The 24,037-nt window shown below is 40.6% G+C and overlaps 1 protein-coding gene across 2 annotated transcripts in view; it reads left to right on the top strand.

The window, feature by feature from the left end:
* Positions 1–880: 880 nt before the first annotated feature.
* Positions 881–24,037, top strand: part of KNG1 (kininogen 1) — a 25,514-nt gene continuing 2,357 nt past the window's right edge. The window contains exons 1-10 of one of the 2 annotated variants that reach the window (XM_008582722.1): positions 881–1,313; positions 3,837–3,947; positions 6,174–6,258; positions 9,354–9,526; positions 10,661–10,768; positions 14,979–15,063; positions 16,054–16,226; positions 21,483–21,590; positions 21,712–21,798; positions 23,132–23,209. In XM_008582722.1, the coding sequence (XP_008580944.1) occupies positions 1,119–1,313; positions 3,837–3,947; positions 6,174–6,258; positions 9,354–9,526; positions 10,661–10,768; positions 14,979–15,063; positions 16,054–16,226; positions 21,483–21,590; positions 21,712–21,798; positions 23,132–23,209 (1,203 nt within the window). In that variant the 5' untranslated portion in view covers positions 881–1,118. The remainder of the gene's footprint in view (positions 1,314–3,836; positions 3,948–6,173; positions 6,259–9,353; positions 9,527–10,660; positions 10,769–14,978; positions 15,064–16,053; positions 16,227–21,482; positions 21,591–21,711; positions 21,799–23,131; positions 23,210–24,037) is intronic. The other variant, XM_008582723.1, reaches the window with a different exon arrangement.

Genomic DNA, 24,037 nt, shown 5'->3' on the forward strand with positions numbered 1-24,037 from the left:
TATGAAGAGCTTTTTCTACATCTTTATTTTTCTCATTTCAACATATTATGAAATGTAGACCAACATTTGGAAAACTAGTGCCTTATAATTGATATTCTCAACTGACTTCTGGGGCTGGCTGTTGTACAGAATGGTGGAAGAAAGATAGAGTAATAGTCCTAGGTTTTATAGCTGGCTTTGGGGGAGAGGGGTTTTAGTTTCCATGGCCTGCTTTGAGGAAGGAAGAAAGAGCAGGAGAAGGTAGTAAGAAGGAGAGGTCAAGTCTGAGTCTCTCTTGGCTTCCTTCAAAGTACTCAAGATGCCATAGTGCCGTACTTTGAGGTATCATTTTCTGAGTCCCAACATCACCAAACCTGAAATAAGAAGCAAGGACAGAGAATGCAGGGCTTCACTCAGCCCATCTCTTCATATGCTTCTCCTCGGTCTTCTCCACCCTGGGGAACATTTCCTGTATAGAACTAATGTGATTGAGCAGAGATGCTGGCTTGGCCAGAGACCAGGTGGGATGTCCATATTTTATTTTCAGTTGTGCCAACATCCTGGATGGGACTCCCAGAACTCACTTGATGTCCCTGTGCATGAGCTTCCCAGGCAAACAATAAAATTGATAACAGCCTGCTTCTATGCAGATAGATATCCTGCAAAGAAATGTTATTTAAAAGGATTCCGCTCATTGTACTAATTGTTGTATTCTTTATACATGTAATGACCTTCATGAATTGCTTTGGGAAAGTCACGAGGGAATAACAGAGCTAGTTGGTGGTTCTCCTCCCTTATTAGATTCTGCTCTGATTTGCTACACAAAGTTGTGCAATCACCTGGAAGTGTGCCTTGTGCTCCCATGTGCTTTTCAAATGCAAACGATAAGGTCAACAACCCCAGTGTTGTAATATTCTAGCCTGAAATGTGGTTGGATAATCCAGCAGAGCCATTTGCCCTTTTGGAATAGGGCAAACAGCATATGGCTGCAAGAATCCAAACAGGACCCTGAGTGCTGAAGCAGAGAGAGAAGAGGACAGAAGAGACAAGAGGCTAGAGATTGTTAAAATCAGTATCCAAGTTGGCTCCGGGTTCTTGGTGAAACCATCCCTCAGCTCCCAGAAGGAGACTATTAGATCATGAAACTAATTGCCATCCTTTTCCTCTGCTCCAGGCTGCTATCAAGTTTAACTCAGGAATCATTGTCTCAGGAAATTGACTGCAATGATGAGGATGTATTTAAGGCTGTGGACGCTGCGCTGAAGAAATATAACAATCAAAACCAAAGTGGGAACCAGTTTGTACTGTACCGCGTAACTGAGGTCACTAAGATGGTGAGTGAGCTGTGTTTAACTTTGAAGTCACTTGGGACTTGTGCTGTCTCTCGGAGCTCAGGCCTCACATTCACACACACACACACACACACACACACACACACACACACACACACAGCAACCTCTGAAGAACAGATACTCAAAGGTAGATGTTTACAGCTTTGAAAAAGACCAACATCACTCTCTAGCCTGGGGGTGGAGAGCAGGGTATGACTAGTCCTTGGGCCATAAAGGTTGGCTTCCTAGGTGATCAGAGAAGCAGTACCCTGGGGTGAAATGAAACTAAAGTAGATGGAGAAATTTGAAAGGGACTAAGCAGAGTGGGAGAATCCAGGAACTCGGTCAGGCTGTTGCAAGAGGATTCACTGGGTTTCTGGCCCTAGACTAAAAAATAAAGCCCTCCAAACCTTAAATGGAAGGGGGCACTTCATGGGGTATGTCTGAGAGGAGTCAGGAATGAGATTAGCATGGTTCTACTGCATTTGACAAGATATCTACCACAAAGTTTGTATGGATGGATGCATCAAGATTAAGAGCAATTTTTAGTTGGTTTTTAATGTTCTTTATCACTGCATTGATGCACTCAGATAGGAGACAAATCCTGGCAGGATGTGTAATTCAAAGAAATACAAATCTTTCAAGAGTTTATTTACATACATTTCACTATAAAATGCTGTGTCTCTTGGATAGTTAAGCAATTGGTTACTTCAGCAGGAAAAAAAAAAAAAAACCAACCATGTAAAATCACAAGGATAAAGAAAAAACCACAGTGGAGTGGTTTTTGTTTTTTATTCTGAAAGTAAAATCAAGCCATTTTGTTTCCTTGTCTAGTATAGTCAGGTGAGGAATTTTGCCTCCTGATGCTATCAAGTAGCAGTTTAGTGGTAGTGTCTTCGTTGGCTGACATCCATGGAAAATTTGATTTTTGAACTAAAATGCCCATATAGTCATCTTTTTATCTTTACTTTGCCATGTGGTTACAGCTTCTACCACCTCCTGCTTCAAGGCCTACATTATCAAAACCTTGGAGACTATCTCGACTCCATCATCTCCCAGACACAAATACTGTGGGCAGGTAGGCTCTGACAAGCACTGCCCTGGGGCCTCCTTGCTCTCAGTTGCAAAGTGAGGGACCGGACAGCATCACCCCCCAGCATCACATCTCTTACTGCTCTGACATGCCAGGATTTTGCATTGGAAAGCTCACTTAACTCAGCACCGTTACACTTTAGAACGTATTGTTATATGACATCTCAGAAAAATTAGATCAGGCATAAAAAGGAATGAAGTACTGACACATCTTACATGGCTAAACCTTGAAAACATAATGCAAAGTGAAAAAAAGTCAGACACAAAGATCACGTGTTGTATGATTCCATTGATATGAGATGTCTGGAATAGGCAAATACAGAGACAGAAAGTAGATTATTGGTTGCCAGGGGCTGGAGGCAAGGGGGAATGGGTAGTAACTGTGAATAGATACAAGATTTATTTAGGGGGAGATAAAATGGTCTAAAAGGGATTGTGTAAATATATGATAGGTCTTCAAAAAGTTTATGAAGAGATTCATATTGTCTTCCAATTCTACTTTTCCATGAATTTTCTGATGTACCCTTGTATTGAAAAACATTGAATAGTATACTTTAGGTGAATCTTCTGGCATGTGAATTAGATCTCAATATAGCTGTTTTTAAAAAGATACATTAGAAAACAAAACACAGACCGCTGCCAAAGCCAAAAGAAAAAAAACCAAAGTAAATAAAAATACCAAAATCACACATAATTAATCCTACCATACAGAGATAACTGTTAACATTTTTTCAAAGAAAGTTCTCTTGTTTGTTTTTCTAATTGTAAAAGTAGTATATATTCATTAGGAAAAAAGTCAGACAATTCAGAAATGTTTGTTTAAAGAAGAAAGTGAAAAGTAATTAAAATCCCACACTGACAGACAAACATTTTAACAGCTTGTTGCATATCCTTCCAGACTTTTTTTTTTTTTTTTTGTCTTTTGTCTTTTTCCGTGTCCGGCAACGGATCGCAACCCTCAGTGTTGCCCCCGCACCGGACCGGGGACCGGCAACGGGATTGCAACCCTCAGTGTCGCGCCCGTGCCTCGCTCAGCCAGTGAGCGGGAACCGGTCTGTATGTGGGATCCGAACCCTCGGACGGGAGCGCCGCCGCGCTTCCCAAGCAGCGCACCTATCCAGTGCGCCACCGGGCCGGCCCTTCCAGACTTTTTAAAGACAAATAAGTCCATATAAATCAGTTTTTACAAAAATGGGCTAATACTATGGATACTGCATTGTAACCTTTAAAAACTATATTTATAAGTATATTATAAACATTCTTCCAGAAAAATACTTATAATATTTATAAAAATTTAGATATATTTTTAATGACTGCATTGCTCTCATCAAATCAAACCAAGATCAATATTCAGAGCTATATCAGAACTCACTCAATTTATTGGCTGTTGGGTCATTCGGATAAATCCTAAATATCTTTGGTTGCTTTTTTCAGGTTGTCCCTGATATATTTTATTCCTTCAAGTACCAAATCAAGGAGGGTGATTGCCCTGTTAAAAGTGGCAAAAGCTGGCAGGACTGTGACTACAAGGAAGCGTCAGAAGCTGTAAGTGTGTTGAGATTCTCAAGCCTCCAGTTTCTCCATTGAGCCTGGCAGATTTTGTACTTGTGCAGGGATAACTAATATTCTTGAGCCTGTTTATGAGGAATGCACATAAACTCTCAAATGTATAGAAAAATCATATGCTTTATATTTGTGTTCTTGCATAGACAGAAAAATCAAGGCAAGACCAGGAATTAAACATGGAGAAAGCCCTCGCATGAGAAGGGGGCTCTAGAGACCAATCAGGACATGTGCGTCAGGCCCCAGAGAGACAATAAATCAACATTCAGGTTGAGCTGAAGAGCTGCTGAGGGGAGAGTGTGGGTGCTTCAACTGCACAGTCCTGAGTACAAATCTTGACTCTGCCTCCAACTAGCTGTGTGATAGCAGGCAAGCTGCTTGAACTCCCTGAACTGGGGCTCTTCCCTGTAAGAGGGAGATAATATTGACCTCATCAGGGTGTTGGAGGATGAAATGAGATAAATTATGCCAATGACCTTGTTCACAATGGCTTCCTTAACCAAACTTTTTTTTTTCCTTTTTGTCTTTTTTCGAGACCGGCAACGGGATCGCAACCCTCGGTGTTGCGCCCGCACCTCGCTCAGCCAGTGAGCAGCCGGTCTGTATGTGGGATCCGAACCCTCGGCAGGAGCACCGCCGCGCTCCCAAGTGGCGCACTGTAGCAGTGCGCCACCGGGCTGGCCCAAACTTTTTTTTTTTAATTAAGAATATCCATGAGATGCAAAGCTAATTGTCACCTCTCCTGCCCATGATGTGAGTGCCAGATTCATAGTGGGAGCATACCCCTTACCAGAAATTACTTTTGTACCCCTCACCCCCTCCCAATTATCCCACAAACTCCCTCCCCTCCACCCTCTCCCCCTCCACTATGTAGCCCTAGGAATGTTCCCTCCCTCTGTTGGATCATGGCACCACTGTGGTCTTTCTTCCCTGCCTTCCTTTCTCTCTTAGCTCCCACATGTGAGTGAGCGCATGCGGTATTTATGCCTCTGTGCTTTGCTTATTTCACTCAACATAAGTTTCTCCAGGTTCATCCCTGTTGTTGCAAATGGGAGTATTTCGTTCTTTTTTATGGCAGAGTAGTACTCCATAGTATATACATACCACAGTTTCCTTATCCAATCTTCCATCAATGGACATTTAGGTTGTACCTTAACCAAACGCTTAACATGCCTGGCACAGCACAGCTGGTTGTTTTGCCTTAATGAAGGGAGGCTGAAGACTGTATCTGCCTCAGAAGCAAGCCTTTCTTTTCACAGTCCACGGTTTCGTCTCTTTTATGTTAGGACATTGGCATCCTGTATGTGGTTTGAACAGATAGTCATCTGCTGTTGTAAAAGAGCACTGGACTCCAAGTCAAGAGGACAGGATTGTAGTGCTGGTTCTGCGCCTCAGTTATCTCATCTGTAAGGTGGGGATAATTAGCTGCTGTGCCCAGCACTGTCTGCTGTACAGGGCTGTGGAGATGAAGAGAGATGTGCCTTATCCTGATAAAATAGCATCTGTCACTTAGGAAAAGTCCAGTGCATTTGACTGAAGACTGATAAGACAAAAAAAAAAAAAAAACAACCGAAAAACACTTTCAAACAATAAAAATCAGCTGCCAGTTATTAAGTACCTACCATGGGGTGGGCCTCTATTGGGCGTTTTATGTATATTTGCACATTTACTCTTCACAATAACCCTGTGAGGTAGACGTACATATCTCCTACAAGATGGGTAAATTGAGACTCTGAGATGTGAAAGGACTTGACAGAGGCCACAGCTAGCAAGTGGCAGAGCTGGAACTGGATGACACTTTGACTCCAAGTTTCTTGCTCTTTCCAATAAGTTAAACTGAAGCTTATGTGAATAGAACTGACCCACTGAAATTGAGAGGTAAATCAAGAGGAGAGTTTAGCAGGCTGGTTCTAAGGCACTGCAGGCATTTTGGTGAAAAAGAAGTTATCTCCAGGGCTTGAAACAAAGACTCAAGCTTAAAAATCTCACCGTTCATACTACCTCTTCTCTGATGACTCATGAATATCAGTGGCTCGTAAAAAAATAATTATTAGGCTAAAAAACTTTCATTCTCTTGTCTCAAAACTCCATTGGAAAAAGTCTTCAAAAGTTGTTTTTTTTTTTTTTAAATGCCGTATTTAGCAACAGTACTAGGTGGACTTCTCCATCTGAAAGATTAGGATAAATGGTCTCTTTCTTTTCTTTTAGGCCACTGGAGAATGTACAGCAACCGTAGGGAAGAGGGGGAATAGGAAATTCTCCGTGGCTACCCAGACCTGCCAGATTACTCCAGGTAGCTGATAAACAGGGGGGGGGGGGGGGGTGGTTGGGGACAGGTAGGATTAGCCATTTCTGTGTGCCGGGAACACCACCTAGACCAGGCTGCTGTCCCCTCCCAGCAGGCAGCAGTAGCAATGCCATTTGCAGCATTAGGGAGGGCGGGGGCATGGGTGGGGTGGAGTGGCACAGTCCTGTGGTTGGGGCTAGGCTCATGCCAGTCATCTTCTCAGAACTATCCCAACTCTCTTCCTCAAGTGCCGCATTGTATCAGGTGTGTGCAAGGGCTCTGCAAAAGGACGAGAAGACACAAGTACTGTTTTCAATTGTAGTCAGCATCCTACAGTGAGAAAAGCATAGGCTTGGAAGTCAGACCTGACCTGAGTCAGAGCTCAACTTCTTGGCTTTCCTTTTCCTTATCTAGAAAAGGGAGATAACAGTACTTCCCACTTCACAGAATTGTTGTGAGACTGAAAGGAGATGATACTCCTGAAGGTACAATGCCTAGCAATCAATATAATGTATTCATGATAATCAGGATCAAAATAATAGCTAACATTTATAGAAGACTTATGTGCCAGCCACAGTTGTACGCACTTAACATGTATTGACATTTAATCCTCACAGCTATGAGGTAGGCTTTAATATGCACATTTTCCCGATGAGAAAACTGAGGTCCAGAGCAGTTAAATAACATGCCCAAGATCCCACAGCTAGTAAATAGTAGAATTGGTAAAGTAGACCCTCAATAAATGAAACTTATTAAGAACATATTTATGGAGCAACTTATCAACAGATATAACCACTATTAGCTCCTTCCCTAATGTGGTAGATGCGCTAAGTACAGAGGATGCCATTCACAGAGGCCTTCCTGGAGCTGGCCTTCTGCAAGAGTTTTAGTCCATGAGGGCTCCCGAAGAGCATCTTCAGAGCCACTATTGTAAATCATCACAGTGGCAGTTGTGTATACCTGCCTTAGTCATTTATATGGTACCGGCAAAAATTATGTCCTTGGCATTCTGGTTCTTGCAAGAAATTGTGTTCAAAGAAAAACAGTCCAAAACAGAAAAGAAATCACAAGTAATTAAAAATCTTTATTTTAATTTTAAAAACGTCTCTGTAGAAATGACAGCGTAGGGTGAAAAATAATTCTGTCACCTAGAAAAACATTTTTGTGCGTGTGCACATTTTCCCTACTCCTCTCTCTCTCTCAAAAGGCCTTCCTTCTCGCCTCTTAGCCCCAGGCAACCTTCTGAATAAAAGCCGGCCCTGGAGAGTTGGCAAATCATCCTCTGGGCTTTCTTCCGTCTCCCCTTTCACCTTCTGTGCCTGTCAGTAACTATCAGTGATTCTCTCAAACTCGTCATGGAATTTGCCTCCAGTTTTTTAACTTTGCCCATTCCCCTTATTCAACATAAGGTATACAAGGAGAGGAGGGGGGGAAGCTATACATTCGCAGCCGGCAGATTTTTTCTGACACACATTTATGGAGACAAGGCCAAGAACCGGTTGCGAGGAGAGCTCTGGGGCCCGCTCCCCACTCCGGCACGTGGTCGCACGCCGTGCCCCTCCCCCCCCCCCCCCCCCCCCTCCCCGAACTGAAAGACAACAAACCCGCCGAGGAGTGCGGTCAGCCCAGGTGTGGACCGCCCTGGCAGCGACAACACCACCAGCAGCTCGCGTACCCGCTCTTCGACTGACGTCGGCCTCCCCGGCGCGCGTTACTGCTCTCGCCGCTGCTCTTACTCCTCAACCGAAACTTTCCTACTTACCAAACCCGTCGCCATTACCAAGTCTTTCAAGCTTCGTCTTCCCCCTCCCCTCAACCCCCCCGGGGTCCGAGCCTCCGCCTATCTCTTTCGTCCTTTTATTGGCCTGTAGAACTGCCATTCAATTCTTCGCCTTTTCCATTGGGTGATACCGTGCTCCGCCTCGGGGGGCGGGCATGTATTGACTTTTGTGTTGTGTTTACTGGAGAAGGCGGCGTGTCAATCACTAGAGGAAGTGCTTTGGATTGGACGGCTGCCGAGACTCCGGGGACCCGAGCCAAACTTTGCCCCCGAAATGGATTGTGGGTTCGTAGTCTCAGCTTTTCGCGTTAGCTCTGAGAAACCGTAGGCCGGAGGAACCGGTTGGACTACATATCCCAGAGGTGCGTGCGCAGCGCAGTCTTGATAGTAAACAAGAGTCATAGGGACACGTGTATCAGCTCGTTTGTTTTGGTGTCTGGGACAAATTAGGGCCATCTGTTATGAACATTTCTTGGTAATTTCACACGTACTCCTTTTTAAATATTCTACATCGTTTTATGAGAAACCCTTCAGGGGCTTCCCATTCTTTCAGCAGACAATTCTTCATTCCCTTCAGAGGGTCTGTGGATCCCCTGAAATCATGTGGAGAATGCTGTGAGTATGTGCGTTTTCCTGGGATGGGAGCCATCGCTTTTATCGGATTCGCCAAGGAGCCCGTGACATGGGCTGGATATAGTCAGCCACCTCCGCATGCGGTAGTAACCGCAGCCGCGAGTGAGGCCCCTGGGCAGCACCGGCTTCTCTCCGCCCGCCGTCCGGCACCGCGGCGCCTCGGCTCGGCCTGCTTTCTCCGGAGCCGACCGTCGCGTCTCCCCACGTGCTCGCCCCGCGTGGAGTGGGCTTGACCGCTCTTCATCGCTCGCGGCTCAGACGCCTTCCTCTTTTTCTTAGTGGAGCCCTCCCTGGCCTCACTCCGCCTGTCCAGGCTCTTGCTGAATCATTTTGAAATGATCCGTCTCCAGTTCTGTCTCTCCCACGCGACTGTCATCTCCTTCCCAGCGGTCACCGTCCCTAACGCATTAATGTCTACATGAATTAATTCTATAATTAAAATTACTTTAAAATAAATTTAAAATAATTATGCATGATATTGTGCAGATAAGATGTTCCTGAATGAATGATAGGATTTTTTCCTCTGACTGAAGAGCAATCTTGTGTTCTCCTTTTCTCTAGTACATACTGGTATTTACTGGAAAGTTTGTTTATCAGGGCCTTCTAAATTTTCTTCTTTGCTTAGGGCAATGTATCTGAATATTGATTTCCATAGTTAACGCCGCCTTTTTACCTGCTCTTTGTTAAGCCGAGGGCCCTGTGGTGACAGCCCAGTATGACTGCCTTGGCTGTGTGCATCCTATATCAACGGAGAGCCCCGACCTGGAGCCCATTCTGAGACACGGCATTCAACATTTTAACAACAATACTGATCATACCTACCTCTTTGCTCTTAGAGAAGTAAAAAAGGCCCAAAGACAGGTTTGTTCTTTAATTTTTCATGTCACACAGTATTGCTAAAAATTTGTTAGATCTTTAGAAGTAGCATTTCATTACCTAAAATAAACCATTGGCTGAAGGAAAATGTATGATTGCACTTCTGGTGGTGAGGAGCTCTTCTGTGTTTTCCTGTGACTAGCATAGAGGATGCAAAGGGCTTTCTCTTTAGTCAAAGGAGTATGATGTAAAGGGGGGAAAGGTGGCCAATCAGAATCCCTTCCTCTGAAGTTTGTTTTTAAAGAGTGAGTAGTCATCGTGACATGTTCTTCCCAGAGACGATGAAATGGAAAAGCCATTCTGGCCTTAAGGTTTTAAAAGAAAACTATACCAGCACCTAGTTATCATGAATTAAACATGGCTCCAAAATATTAACTTTTATCTAAAATGGTTGGCATGGCTCTCTGGGTATTCCCTAAATTATAGTTTCCATATCATCAGAAAAAGAAAAAAGTTAATTTCTGAAAATCTGGTCTTTTTATTGGCTTAGCTCACCCAGCTTTTTCTGATAGTTGACTGTGTCCGTTGTATTTCAGCCTCTTATTGGTGACTCTATGAGTGACTGACTTTGGTCAGTAACATTCGCTGCATTTGAAGGACCTTACAACTTTCTTTCATGCGAGATGCATGTTTTACTCAATTATGTCCGTATACAGCTATCAGGATGGGACCAGACGAGAATAAAGTGGGAGAAATCATACCTCATGATGGTCTGGGAACTGAGGACCCATCAGTAAAGGCCACTCTCCTCCGAAGTTTTCTTTGTCCATCTGGAAGAGCATTATTATTTTGTGAAATTCAGCAAAACATTTTCTGTCTGAAACCTGGCAAGGGCATAGTGTTAGATCTTACTTAAGGAAATGTAGTAACTCCATCTATATATTGCGTTTCATTTTCAGACGGATAGGGGTGTGTTTGTGTGTTGTGTGTGAGGGATGTGAGAGTCTCAAGGTGCTCAGTATTTATTCAGTAATGTTTCTGCCTAGTAGTAATAATAGTTTATATTTCTTGGCCACTTATTATATGCCAGGCACTGTCTAAACTCTTCATAACATTTATGTCTCAGTGTGAATAATGTTTAAACTGCCCTTTAAATGGTCACCCCAAAACTGTTTTCAGGTGGTGGCTGGATGGAACTTTCAAGTTAACTATGCAATTGTGCAAACTAACTGTTCCAAGGAGAATTTTCTTGTCTTAACTCCAGACTGCAAGACCCTTTTGAATGGTGTAAGTAGGCCAAACTTTTTATAAATTATAAAGTTGTTAGCATTTTGTTTATAGTATTTGCAGGAAGGGGAACTATCAAGCAGTGGGGGAAGACTGTCACTAAAACTTCAGATGACACTCAGCAATTTATATTTACCTTCACTTGGGAACTCTGAAGCTCAGGTCACGGGTCAAACTGCCTTACCACCTGGTCAAAGAATTTGTACATCCAGCAATCTTAGCAATAAATATTTACAGAGTATAATAATCAGGGAATAGGAATGGCTTGAGACAAAATGATGAAATTGTTGTTTATCTTGTTATGTCTTCACACTTTCCTATCTCCTTTTCTTTCCCGTGTGCTTAATGCCCTTATAATGTTCCTGAGCTCTACCCACCTCACTTCAGACTTTTCTCTGCTTGTTTTCTCACCTTCCCTTCTCTACCTTTATCTTTAATAACTATATCTTGAGTCTCTATCCCTTAGGTGCCCTTCCTAGGATGATATCTTGTTATCTGAATCAAAATTATGTTAAAATGTTGTATCTCAGGGTGGATGTGACTAGTGAATGTTAAGATAGCTAAGGCATGATACTTTCCCAGAGATATTTACATTTGAGCAGAAGACTATGCTTTAACCAAGAAATTACTGCAAGTCCTGTAACTCTGCTTCTAATTCTATTACATGGGATATCCAGACCATGAGATGTTCATTTTAGTGTTATTTTTAATGGAAAAACATTGGAAATAAATTGCATATGCAACATTAAGAAGTGGTTAAATAAATTACAGTATATCTATACAGTAGAATATGATATAGCTATCAAAAAAATTTATAGTTTTTAGTGAGATAATAAAATGGTTGCAATATGTTAAGAAAAAAAAAGCAAGATACAAAACTATACATACAGATTCATTCAAATATGAGTAAAGTAAATGTAAATATAAAAAGTAATGGAAAACAAATATGCAAAATATAGAATATAGTTAACTTTCAGTTGAAATTATGAGTGCTTTTTCTGACTATACTTTTTTGGAACTCTTTAGTACTTTCCAAATTTTCTAATTGAACATGCATTTATTTCATAATTGGAGAAAAAAGTAAAAAGAACACTATCAAGAGAGTGAAAAGAAAACCCACATAATGAGAGAAAATATTTGCAAATCATATATCTGATAAGGGTTTAATATACAGAATATGTAAAGAGCCCCTTCAACTCAACAACAAAAGGGCAATCAACCCAGTTAGAAAATGGCAAAGATATCTGGCTTCTCCAATAAACTCTACAAAAGTAAAAAAAGAAAAAAAAAAGGGCAAAGGACTTGAGTAGATATTTCTGTAAATGAGACACAAAAATGGCCAATAAGCACATAAAAAGATACTCAACATCCTTAGCCATCAAGGAAACACTAATACAAACCACAGTAAGATGCCACTTCATAATTAGATGATGGTTATAATCAAGAAAAGGAAAATTGGAGAGGATGTGGAGAAACTGGAACATTTGTACATTGCTGGTAGGAAAGTAGAATGGTGCAACCATTATAGAAAACAGTTTGGCAATTCCTGAAAAAGTTAAATACAGAATTACTATATGACCCAGCAATTGCACACCTAGTTATATGCTTAAAAAAATTAATAACAGGTTCTTAAGCAGATACTTAGACATGAATGTTCATAGCAGCACTATTTATAGTAACCGAAACAACCCGAGTATCCATCAACAGATGAACAAAGTGTGGTATACACACACAATGGAATATTATTCAGCCTTAAAAAGGAATAAAGTTCTCATACATGCTACATCATGGACGAACCTTGAAAACGTTATGGTAAGTGAAATAAGTCAGACACAAAGTACAAACAATGTATAATTCCACTTACATCAAATATCTAGAACAGGCAAATTCATAGTGACAGAAAGTAGGTTGAAATTTACAAGGACGTGGGAGGAAGGATTATGAAGATTCATTGCTTGTTTAGTACAGAATTTCTGTTTGGAGTGGCGAAAACTTGGAAATAGTAATTGCATGACATTGTAAGTGGAATTAATGCCACTGAATTGTGTACTTTAAAATGATTAAAATGGCAAATTTTATGGTATATATTTTACCACAATAAAAAATACAGTTTAAAAAAAAAAGGAGAGAGGAACCTTCTAAAGTCATACACTCTCTTAATTAACTTTAATTAACTCTATTAATTATTAGTTAACTTTGAGTCAGCTGGCCATTTAAGCATCTCTAAATGCCTTCTGTTTTTTATGCTTAGTTAGCCATTTGAGGTTGCATAGGCCTAAATGCCACCTAACATTAATCTTCCTGCATCTGTTTGTAAGGCTTCAGTTTAGTTTTCTCATTGCAACACAGAGAGATGCAGGGCTGGTTGAAGTCACAAAGCCAGTCAGATTTTTGGTATAACTTCTTTGAGACTCCATTTCTAAAATAGGAAATGATAATAACACCTGTCTCACAGAATTTTTACAATAATTAAAGGAAATAAAATATAAATGAAATATTTTCCCAAAGTTGGTAAGATTTAAGGCGTGCTGTTCAAAGAGTGTTCCCTGGACCAAGCATCAGCATCGCCCAGGAGCTTGTTAGAAAAACAGAATCCTGAACTTCACCCCACACCTACTGAATCACAATCTGCATATTAATAAGGTTCTCAGGCGATTCATGTGCAATGTTAAAAGGATTGAAAGCACTGAGCTGGCCTGTTAGCCCAGTTGGTTAGTAGTGCTGCCCGGTAACACCGAGGTCAAGGATTTGGATCCCCTTACCGGCCAGCTGCCAAAAACCAAACAAAAAAAGTTTTAGAAGTACTGATTTAAGAAGTTTCATAAGTAGTTCTCAATCCATACAGCATATTAGAGTCACCTGGCTAGCATTAAAAAATACCTAATCGCAGGCCATTCCCCCCAAGCATACTGGTGTAATTTGTCTGGGGTGGGTCCCAGGAGGCAGAATAATCTAAAAGTTTCTCAGTGAGTCAAATGTGCTGATAGAATCAAGAAACGCTGGGCTACTCCCTGCATTTTTTTTCTCATCCAAACTTAAGGTATTTTAAGTATGGTACTCCCTATATCTTTTTAAAAAATGTATGTGTTCCTTTATTGGAAATAATATTCTCTCATATTTTTATACTTCTCTGCTTTGCCATGTTGCCTTTTTTATTCATTTGGCTTTTCCCCCGTACTCCAGGAAGGATTATTTGGATGTTATTATTTATGTTATTACTTTCTGTTTTCTATTTCATTGGTTTTGCTTTTATCTTTATTGTTTCCTCCTTCTTGTTTTTCTTGTTTATTATTCTTTTTTCTTCTAATGTCTTGTAATAAACACCTAGGTTTGATGGGGTTTTTGTTTGTTTTATGCCTCTCTTAAATTACGAAATTATGTAAAGTCATGAATTAACACTGAATACTGTTCTGGCAATACTCAGTTGGTTAGACTGCAGCCTTATAACACCAGGGTCATGTGTTCAGATTCCTGTACTGGCCAGCTGCCAAGAAAAAAATCATATGTACTATATGAAAATACTATTTAAATAAATTTTCATTATGTTATTCAAGTCTTCTATGATCTTACTTATTATTTATTCACTTGGCCTTAGATTTACAATTATTAAATTTTCCCACCACAATTATAACTATTCATATACCTCATTTTTTCTGCTTTAAGTATTTTGATTCCATGCCTTCTGGTCTATGCCTTTGAACAATAAAATTCTACTTTTTACTACTTTTATGGGTTTTTTATTACCTTGAATTTTACTTTGTCCAGTATCAGTAATACTCTAGCTCCGTTTTTGTTTATATTTGCCTCATATAGCTTTGCTCATTCTTTATTTTTAAGCTTTATTTATCTTTATCATGAAATATAATTTTTGAAGCTGTTATAAATGCATTTTGTTTTTAACTTAATCCAAAAGCCTTTGACATTTTTTAAAAAAATTCTACCCATTTACTTATATAGTTATTATTTTCATACTAGGTATTCTTGTCATCTTATTTTGCGTTTTCTGTGTGTTTGTGTATGTGTATGTGTTTGTTGTATTTTAATTCTATTATCTGTTTCTTATTCTGTTTTGCAGTTAGACTATGTTTTATTCTGTTTTTAAAGCAATGATTTAGAAAGTAGACCTCGTTTTTAATTTTACTAGTTGTTTACCTTAACTATTCACAAAAACGTTTTTAATTTATGCACTTACATGCTTTTTAAAAACCAGGATATGGCTGAATGTACAGATAATGCATACATGGATCTTCAGGAAAGAATTGCTTCCTTCGTACAGAACTGCGACTTTTATCCAGGTGAGGAATAACACATGTTGGCATCCCAATAGTGGAAGAGTGGTCCCAGACAACTGGCTGGGTCTTTTCATATAAATTGTATTTTAGTTTCTATGACATTCTACAAAGTCTATGTAACCTACAAACCTTGATGTAAACGCTGTACCCCTTCCCTGCCCAGTTGCACTGCAGTGAGTACAGCTGAGACTGTTCTGCAAGTGACCAGAAGGAGGTACCATGACGAAGGGAAAATTTATGTTGTCTGGGCAAAGTTGGTCTTTGGGTACAATGCCAGCTGGTCTTCCCTTGTGTATAAGTTATCCTTAGTCATGTGTTAGAGAAAACTGTATCTCATTTTTAACCACTCAGAATAAAATCCTTCCAATTAAAGTTTTTGTTTTGTTTTGTTTTGTTTTCCTGCATGTTATAATGGGGGGAAAGGTAGGTGTTGTTAGTTTATGGTCAAGTCAGTCTTTCTTATAACAAGAGTTGGCTTTTCTCCTACTTGGAAAATAGTTGTATATATTCCACGAGGAGAAGCATTACTGAGAGCCACAGGACTTAAACTTTTCCATTAGAGAGTCATTCCTTTAAATTAAACATTGTTTTTTATAGTTTCCATTAAAAATGCAAACATTCAGAAAATATGTAGCATATTGATTGAATCACTGACACCTTTCAATTGAATATGTTTCTCTAAAGACACTGGGCTCTGAGGAAAGGAAAGTATAGTTTCCATTAAAAATGCAAACATTCAGAAAATATGTAGCATATTGATTGAGTCACTGACACCTTTCAATTGAATATGTTTCTCTAAAGACACTGGGCTCTGAGGAAAGGAAAGAAGAGAGGCAGGAAGTGAAGGTCAGACAGACGACCTTCGCCCACTCACTGCTAGGCCTGGGGTACCATGTGGCCCTCTATAAACATGGATGCTGGGTCTTGTGTGGGAGAGGTGCTAGGCTAAACTGCTCCTTCAGTGCACATGCTGATAAAATCTGATTCTTTTAGCGGAGGATTTTGTACCAACACCTCCCAAAATTTGTCTTGGCTGCCCCAGAGATATTCCCGTCGACAGCCCAGAGCTGCAGGAGGCTCTGACTCATTCCATCGCAAAGCTTAATGCAGAGAATAATGAAACTTTCTATTTCAAGATTGACACCGTGAAAAGAGCAACAGAACAGGTCTGTAAATTATGCTACAAAAATACTGATACTATAGTCAATGTGCAAATTGCCTACTCATTTTGCCACTGATCTTGGCTCTGGATTGGGAAACAGTATACTTGGTAATGAGATATGGTAGATTTGAATTCCAAGTCCACTGCATGCTTGATGTGTGATCTTGGACAAGTCTCTTGGAACATTCTCTCTGTTTTCTATCTGTAAAGGACTGGGATGAGGATCAAAGAAGATAATGTATGTCAAATCACTTTTAAAACCCTAACATGCTATATAAATACTACCAACTGTTATATAATTAATAAAATTTGTTACTCATCTCTCATTATCACTTAGTGCTTTGGGCTCAGCCATATTGGTCAATCCATCATTGCCCAGAGTTTCTCCACACTCTATTTCTGTGTTGTTTCTCCCACTCTTCCCTCTGCCTGGGGTGCCCTTCCCTCTTACAGATGTACCTTCTGGGGATTCATCTCTCCTTTCATGCTCTGTCAACAGAGGACAAAGAGTACCTCAGTTGGGAGTCAGGAGACTCAGCTCCACCACAGCACCTGCCAGTCACGTCCCAGGTGGCTCCAGGTGGTCATTTCAACTTTCTCAGCCTTTGTGGCCCTATCTGTAAGATGAGTGGCTAGAGTAGAAGAGCCCAAATTCCTACCAGCTACAACAGTCTAAAACCCATGTGTTCGTGGACAGATTTCTATTCTAGAGACTCAAAACTCTCTTCCTAATACAAGCTAAACGAAAGAGTCAAAATAGAACCAAACTGTTACAGCAAGCCAATATGATCTTCATAGTCTCCTGAGAAAATTCTCACTAAAAATTTCATGCTTTTGGCTCAGTAGTTGAATTTGTAGGAACCTAAAATAAGAGTCTATATGCAATGATATCCACTGCAATTTCGATTATAATTTTAATTGTAGTTATCAAAATGATCTAGAACATGGGAATGATTAGATAATGCCTGGCCTCTCCTCACAATGGAGTATTAAACAGCAATTATAATGGATCTTTGTGAGGAGTTACTGATGTAGGAACTGTCTATGTTTTATTAGTGTGAAAAAAAGGGGCCATACAAATGAATATACGTTATGTTCTCAATTATGTTATAAAAATGTACAGAAAACAATACTGAAAAGAAATGAATGCCTCAGACTATACACACAGTGGTGGTTTTTAGGAGATGGCACAATGGGCTATTTTATTTTCATCCTTCTATTCTCCTGTTAGTTTTACAAAAAAAAAGAAAACAAACTTTATGAAAATAAATGAAAACTGACACTTTGATCTGTCTTCTACTGGAGCACTCATTCCTGTCCTGGACGCCTCCACCCCCTCTCCTAGGTTTCACTGTCATGTGACCATATTAGCCATACTTGGAGGGGATACCAATCCATGCTACTCTTGTTTTTGTTGGCTTTACTTTTCACTTCTTGTTTTTGCTTTCTTTTGAAAAAGGGAATTTCACAAGAAATTCGTATATGCATGTCAGAGGTTTGCTATCAAGAGAGAATCATTCATTCCTAAACATGAATATCTAGTCCTCTTAGCAATTACAGTTCTCTCTGTAAATTAACTAATTAACATTTGTGAGTGTGTGTGTCTGTGTGTGTGTGTGTGTGTGTGTGTGTGTTAAGGATGTCAGGAGAACACCAACAAGTACGGCAACAAACCAAACAAAGCCAACATCCCCTCAGTTAGTTGCCAAATCAATCTGAATACTGAGAGAATTTCAAACTTACTTTAAAGAGATGAATCTTTACTGATTTTTGCTTTTAAAGAGAGCAATTTGACTGCTTAGACGTGTTGACACAAGGCAGTGTTGGTGGAAACAGACAATTTACTGCAAATTAATTAACCTTATGATGAATTTGATAAAAGCCAATCTCCAAATGACCAATTTGCTAAATTTTATTCCTCCCCTCTGGACCCTGAATAGAGTTGAGCCATCAGTTGTGATTTGAGTCACAAATTCCCAGCTTTTTAAAAATTTTATTTTATTTATTTATTTATTTATTTTATTGATTCATAATTGATTACATGTTTTGGGGGTTCAACATTGATGTATGTTGATCAAATCGATATTATCAGCATATGTCTTATTATAAATCATACCTATTCCTCATGCCCCTTATCCAATCTCTCCCCATGCCCCCTCCCTCCCTACTCCCACCTCTGATAACCCTAGATTTCTTCTCTCCTTCTGAAAGAGTAATGGTTACCCTGTTGATTTGTTGCCTAGATGATCTGTCCAGTGCTAAGTGAGGTGTGTTCAGGTCTCCCACTATTGTTGTAGAGTAGATGCTTCTTCTAGCACTCCGGAATGGGCTTTGTGGAAATAGGTTTCTTTCCTCTTCTTTTCTTTGGTCTCTGCTGGTGACTCTCCTTGTGTCCATGCACTGAAGTGGCTGGCAGGACATCAGCATGGTGGTTGTAGCGTCTAACCACTTTTGTGGCGGCCATGGCCATTGTGGTGGCTGTGGTCACATGGAAGTGGTGTTTTGGGCATGCTCCTTGCCTGGTTGTGGGAGGAGGGATTGGTTCCCAGCTCCACCTGTTTTTACATTCTAAGATGTAGTTGCAGAGGAGCTGGGTGGGAGGGGGAGAGAAGAAGGGGGAAGGAAATAGAGTGGGAGAAGGAGGAAGAAGAGAGGGTGTGGTTGAGGCCCATGGCACTCCCCTCATTCCTGCAGGGGAGACTAGGAGGCTTCCAGTGGTGGCTTGGTCATTGCTGGGCTAAATGCAGATGTCAGGAGGGTGTGGCCAAAGCTCTCAGTACCCCACTGCCCCTGCTCGGGAGCCCAGGGTGCTTCCTATGGCAGCCTGGTGGTCGCTGCTGGGCTGGTTGTGGGTGTCAGGGGCATGGCTGAGGCCCCTGGCCCTCCCCCTTCCCTGACTTGGGGGCCCCGGGGCCTTCTGGTCCTCCTAGGTTTTATAGATGTTCTTTGGTGAAGTGAGACCTTTACTAGTTAATATCAAACTTTGTCTCTGGTATACGGGTATTTTGTTTTTCTTTCAGCTCTGTGCTGGATTATTCGCTTTTCCTACTTAAACTCCACTGGAACTAATTTGTTGCCCTTTGCTTACTTCTAAAAGGGGGAACTTCCTCTGGGGACCAGCACTTGAGCTCTGTAGTTGAGCTAAATTGCTGCTTTGTTGCTGATTCTCTGGGGAAGGCTTTTCGTGCAGCTCAGGTTTTAATGGTTGACTTTATAGGTTCTTCTGGGTCTCATGAGATCCAGTACATCTGGGTTGTGTAGAAACTCTGGTCTGGACCTCAGTCTTTTTAGCAAACTGCTCCCCATAAAGTTCTGTATTCCTGACCAGTCTACACAGAGTGGGCCTGTGCTGATGGGGGGGCAGATCAGCTGTCCATGCTGTGTCTCAATTTCTGTCTCCCCTGCTGCCCACACTGCAAACACTTCCCATGGGAAGGCCATGCACTGGTCCCTTGCAATGACTCACTGGCCTCTGAGTGGTTTCTTTTTTCAGTTATTGTGGCTCCTTGGTCCTATGTGGGTCCACAGGAACCCTGTTAGTTGTCTTGCTGGCCTGGGGGCCACCAAGGCCCTCCTCACCCCTGCTGCCTCCAAGCAACTTCATGTGAAGTGCACAAGTGGCTCCTTGGTCCTATGTGGGTCCACAGGAACCCTGTTAGTTGTCTTGCTGGCGTGGGGGCCACCAAGGCCCTCCTCACCCCTGCTGCCTCCAAGCAACTTCATGTGAAGTGCACAGCTGTGGCTTTTGCTAGCTCTTGCTCAGTGTGCTCAGCAGCTCCAGGCTTGAAGTGGCCAGGATTCCAAACAGTCAGAGTGATCCTTTCTTTCTCTCATCGTGGCTTCTCCTGCCTTCATGAGCTCCATTGGTCTTTCCTCCCCTTTCCCTGAGCTCTAGCGGCCCCAGCTTGGCTGTCATTGCTTTTTAATAGTTGTAAATTGGCTGATTGTGGGAGAGAGTGATGCTGGGAACCGTCTATTCCATCATCTTGACCAGAAGCCTCACTCCACTTCCCACAAATTGTCAGCTTTTTTAGGTGACATTACATTAATCAACTTTAATGTCAAAAAAAAAAGATTGAATTAAGGTGCACTCTGTCATGAGCAAAAGAATTCATGAGCACTAAACTATAGACTCTAAGGCTCTCTTGGAACCTTCCTTTCCAACTTCCACACACACCTAGATTTAAGTTAATTATTAAATTTGTTCTAATAATTTAAACATACTTAGCCAGCAAAACAGTGCCAGAAATGGTAGAGGAGTTTAGTTTTTCCTATGACTCTTCTCTCCCCATACTTTTCCCATCACATGTTTCTCCATGATTTTAAAAAACACAAAGAGATAGAGAAGACTGTTATAGTTTGCTCTTACAAAAATAGGATTACACTATCACCCTGTAACTTCCTTTTTTCAATAATGGCTGTCCCTCCAGGTCAACAGATATAGACTCCATGCGTTCCTTTTTTTTTGGCAGCTGGCCAGTATGGGGATCCAAACCCTTGACTTTGGTGTTACAAGTCTGTGTTCTAACCAACTCAGCTAACCAGCCAGCCTCATGCATTCTTTTTAATAGCTACATAATATTACAAACACATACATGTATGTGCATGCATCCACACATACACATACATTTAAATTCTATAATTAAATACTAAATAATTTGGTCAAGAAACTGGGCCACAAAATGCTTAATGGAAGACACCACTGTGTAGTAATTAAAACTGTTTCTAGAGATTAAAATGGTTTCTTAATATAAAAAAAGTAAGAGAAGCAATAGAAAATACAAACAATTTTCTTAGTTGCATAATTTAATCTACATAATTTCTACAGTGGCACTAACTCAGTATTTCACTAACTGAAGATTTGGCAGGACAACGAGGGTTGTTTAAAGAAAATGTTTAAGTTTTTCTTCCTACTCCTCTTAGATTCTATTACAACTTGAGCCCTCAAATTACTAGTGAATTTTGCAGCTGTTGAACAATAAAACTCAGAAAAAAATAAAAATAAAATTTATGGCCTGCTTTTATTTTCCCATTTAGAAAAGGAAATGGGATCAACCAACAGCCAAATATTTTAAATATGCATACCCACTAAATGTTTTACTGTCAAATGTTTATACTTTTTGGTGTGTTTAACTCTCTAAGTTGGTCAGTATATAATTAAAACTTTAAGATTCTTCCTTAAAAATCCTTGGATTAAAAATATATGATTTATTATAGAAATATTTACTAAATATTTACTTTGTGCTAATTAATTTTCCAGCTGGTGGCTGGACAGAAATTTTCTATTGAGTTTACAGCCAGGGAAACCACATGTTCCAAGGAAAGTAATGAAGAGTTGTCCGAAAGTTGTGAGACCAAAAACCCTGGTGTAAGTAGTAATGCAACTATCTACTTTTTCAATGGAAACCTATTTGATGTTTAAGAACCACTTAATTGAGTATCTCGTGGATAACACTGGTCTCTCTTTTGGTTTCTGTTTTCATAAACAGCAAAGTCTGGTCTGCAATGCTGAAGTTTATGTGATACCTTGGGAGAAAAAAATTTACCCTACTGTCAACTGTAGATCACTTGGAATGGTATGATTCTACTTACAATTGGGGTCAGTTCTGCTCATTCTGAAAATGAACCATTACTGAAAAGTATTGGAGGACCATCTTTTTAAAATGGAGAGAAATCTGACATTTCTGTGCTGATCTCTCTTTTTTTTAATGGCTAGAAAGGAGAGCAACAATGCTCTTGATCACTTCTCACACATTGTCTGCATTCCATTGAAGCTTCATTAGGCTCTTCTTAGTGAAGTGCAGTCCCTGCTGTGGGTGAGATACAGCCCTCCACTGCTCTCTGCTTTTCAAGAAGCTTGAGAGAAATGCAGACTCTCAGACCCTACTCCACATCTACTGAATCAGAATCTGCATTTTAACTGGGTACCCAGGGGATTCATACGCACATTCAAGTTTGAGAAGCATTAGTTCACATCATCTTTTTCAAGTCTTTGTAGAACCCTGGGAGGTAAATAACACTTTCCCCATTATCAAGGATAAGACACTAAAAATTAGAAAGACTCTGAGATCCCAGAACATATAATAATATCACCAGGTCCTTCTTCTGTCCCAGGCAGTATACTGAGAGCTTCATACATATTTTTCATTAGTTCCCCTTATAACCCTATGAAGTAGGTGCTGTTATTATCCTATTCTACAGAAGAGAAAAGTGAAGCTACTGGCATTCACATTCAAATCTAGGTCAAATCAGAATCCACCCTTTTCACCACAATGCTGATTACTAGTAGCCAGATGCTACTAGTAAAACGGGCTTTGGAGTCTCATGTTCTTTGCACCACTGAACACTGCCTCCAACCATCACATTCTCACAGGTAGTAAAAGCGTAGGTAGAAATAATCCACAAATCCATATCTTCAGTGCAAGTTGCCTCTTCTCTCCTTTTTCTGATTTAGGTTTTTGTCATGTATGGGTATGTAGTCTAACACAAACATTATACAAAGGCTGCATTTTAAGCTCACGAACTTGTCCTATTGTGTTTCAGCCCAGAAAAGTGATCGTGGATACATGCTACCTATACATTTAGCTCATAAAGCCACTTAGGGCCTTTTAGGATAAAAGCAGTAATGGTGGTAATAGAAATAGTATCAATTAATAAATAGTGTGCCACAGATTTATTCTCCAGCTTATTTTGTAGTGTTAAGAACAATAATATCCACAAACTCTAAGATCAGCCAAAAGGGGAAAAAATATCACTCAGCCTTTCTAGAGCATTAATATAGTTCTTAAAATTTGGCAAAGACCTTCCCCATTATAAACCAAAACAGCATTGCCAGATCTCAGTCTCTTCTTTCTTCATTGATAGTTTCTTTTTCCCAGTAATGCATTCATCTTAATATTTCCTGTTTAGATCACATTCCTGAAAAGGCCTCCAGGTTTTTCACCTTTCCGATCAGTACAAGTAAAGGAAACAAGAAAAGGAATAACTGTAAGTCCACCCCACACTTTTATGGCACGTGTACAAAATGAAGAGCAGGATCCAAAAAAAGAACAAGGACCCATTCATAGGCATGACTGGGTCCACGAAAAGCAAATAGAACATGGCCTTCACCAGGGCCATAAACGTGAACATGACCAAGGCCATAAACATGAAAGGGGACATGGCCTTGGCTATAGACATCAAAAACAGCCTGACCTTGGTCATGGACATCAACCTGAACTTGAGTATGATCTTGAACACCAAGGGAGACATGGCCTTGACCATGGACATAAACATAAGCGTCCTCATGGCCAAGAAAAACATAAAAATAAAGGCAAAATCCGTGGAAAGCACAATGGCCGGAAAACAGAGCATTTAGCAAGCTATTCTGAAGATAGTACTACATCTTCTGCACAGACACAAGAGAAGACAGAAGGGCCAACACCCATCCCTTCCCTAGCCCGGCCAGACAGAGCAGTTACCTTTTCTGACTTTCAGGACTCAGATCTCATTGCAACTGTGATGCCTAATACACCACCAGTTCCCACAGAAAGTGATGATGATTGGATCCCTGACATCCAGATAGAACCAAATAAACTGTTATTTAATGCGTTGTCTGATTTTCCTGAAACAATCTCCCCCAAATGTCCTGGACGTCCCTGGAAGCCAGTTAATGGAATGAATCCAGTATTCCCACAGAAAGTGATGATGATTGGATCCCTGACATCCAGATAGAACCAAATAAACTGTTATTTAATGCGTTGTCTGATTTTCCGGAAACAATCTCCCCCAAATGTCCTGGACGTCCCTGGAAGCCAGTTAATGGAATGAATCCAG

This window comes from Galeopterus variegatus, unplaced genomic scaffold, assembly GCF_000696425.1.
Source record: "Galeopterus variegatus unplaced genomic scaffold, G_variegatus-3.0.2 Scaffold2709, whole genome shotgun sequence".
NCBI classification, from domain to species: Eukaryota; Metazoa; Chordata; class Mammalia; order Dermoptera; family Cynocephalidae; genus Galeopterus; species Galeopterus variegatus.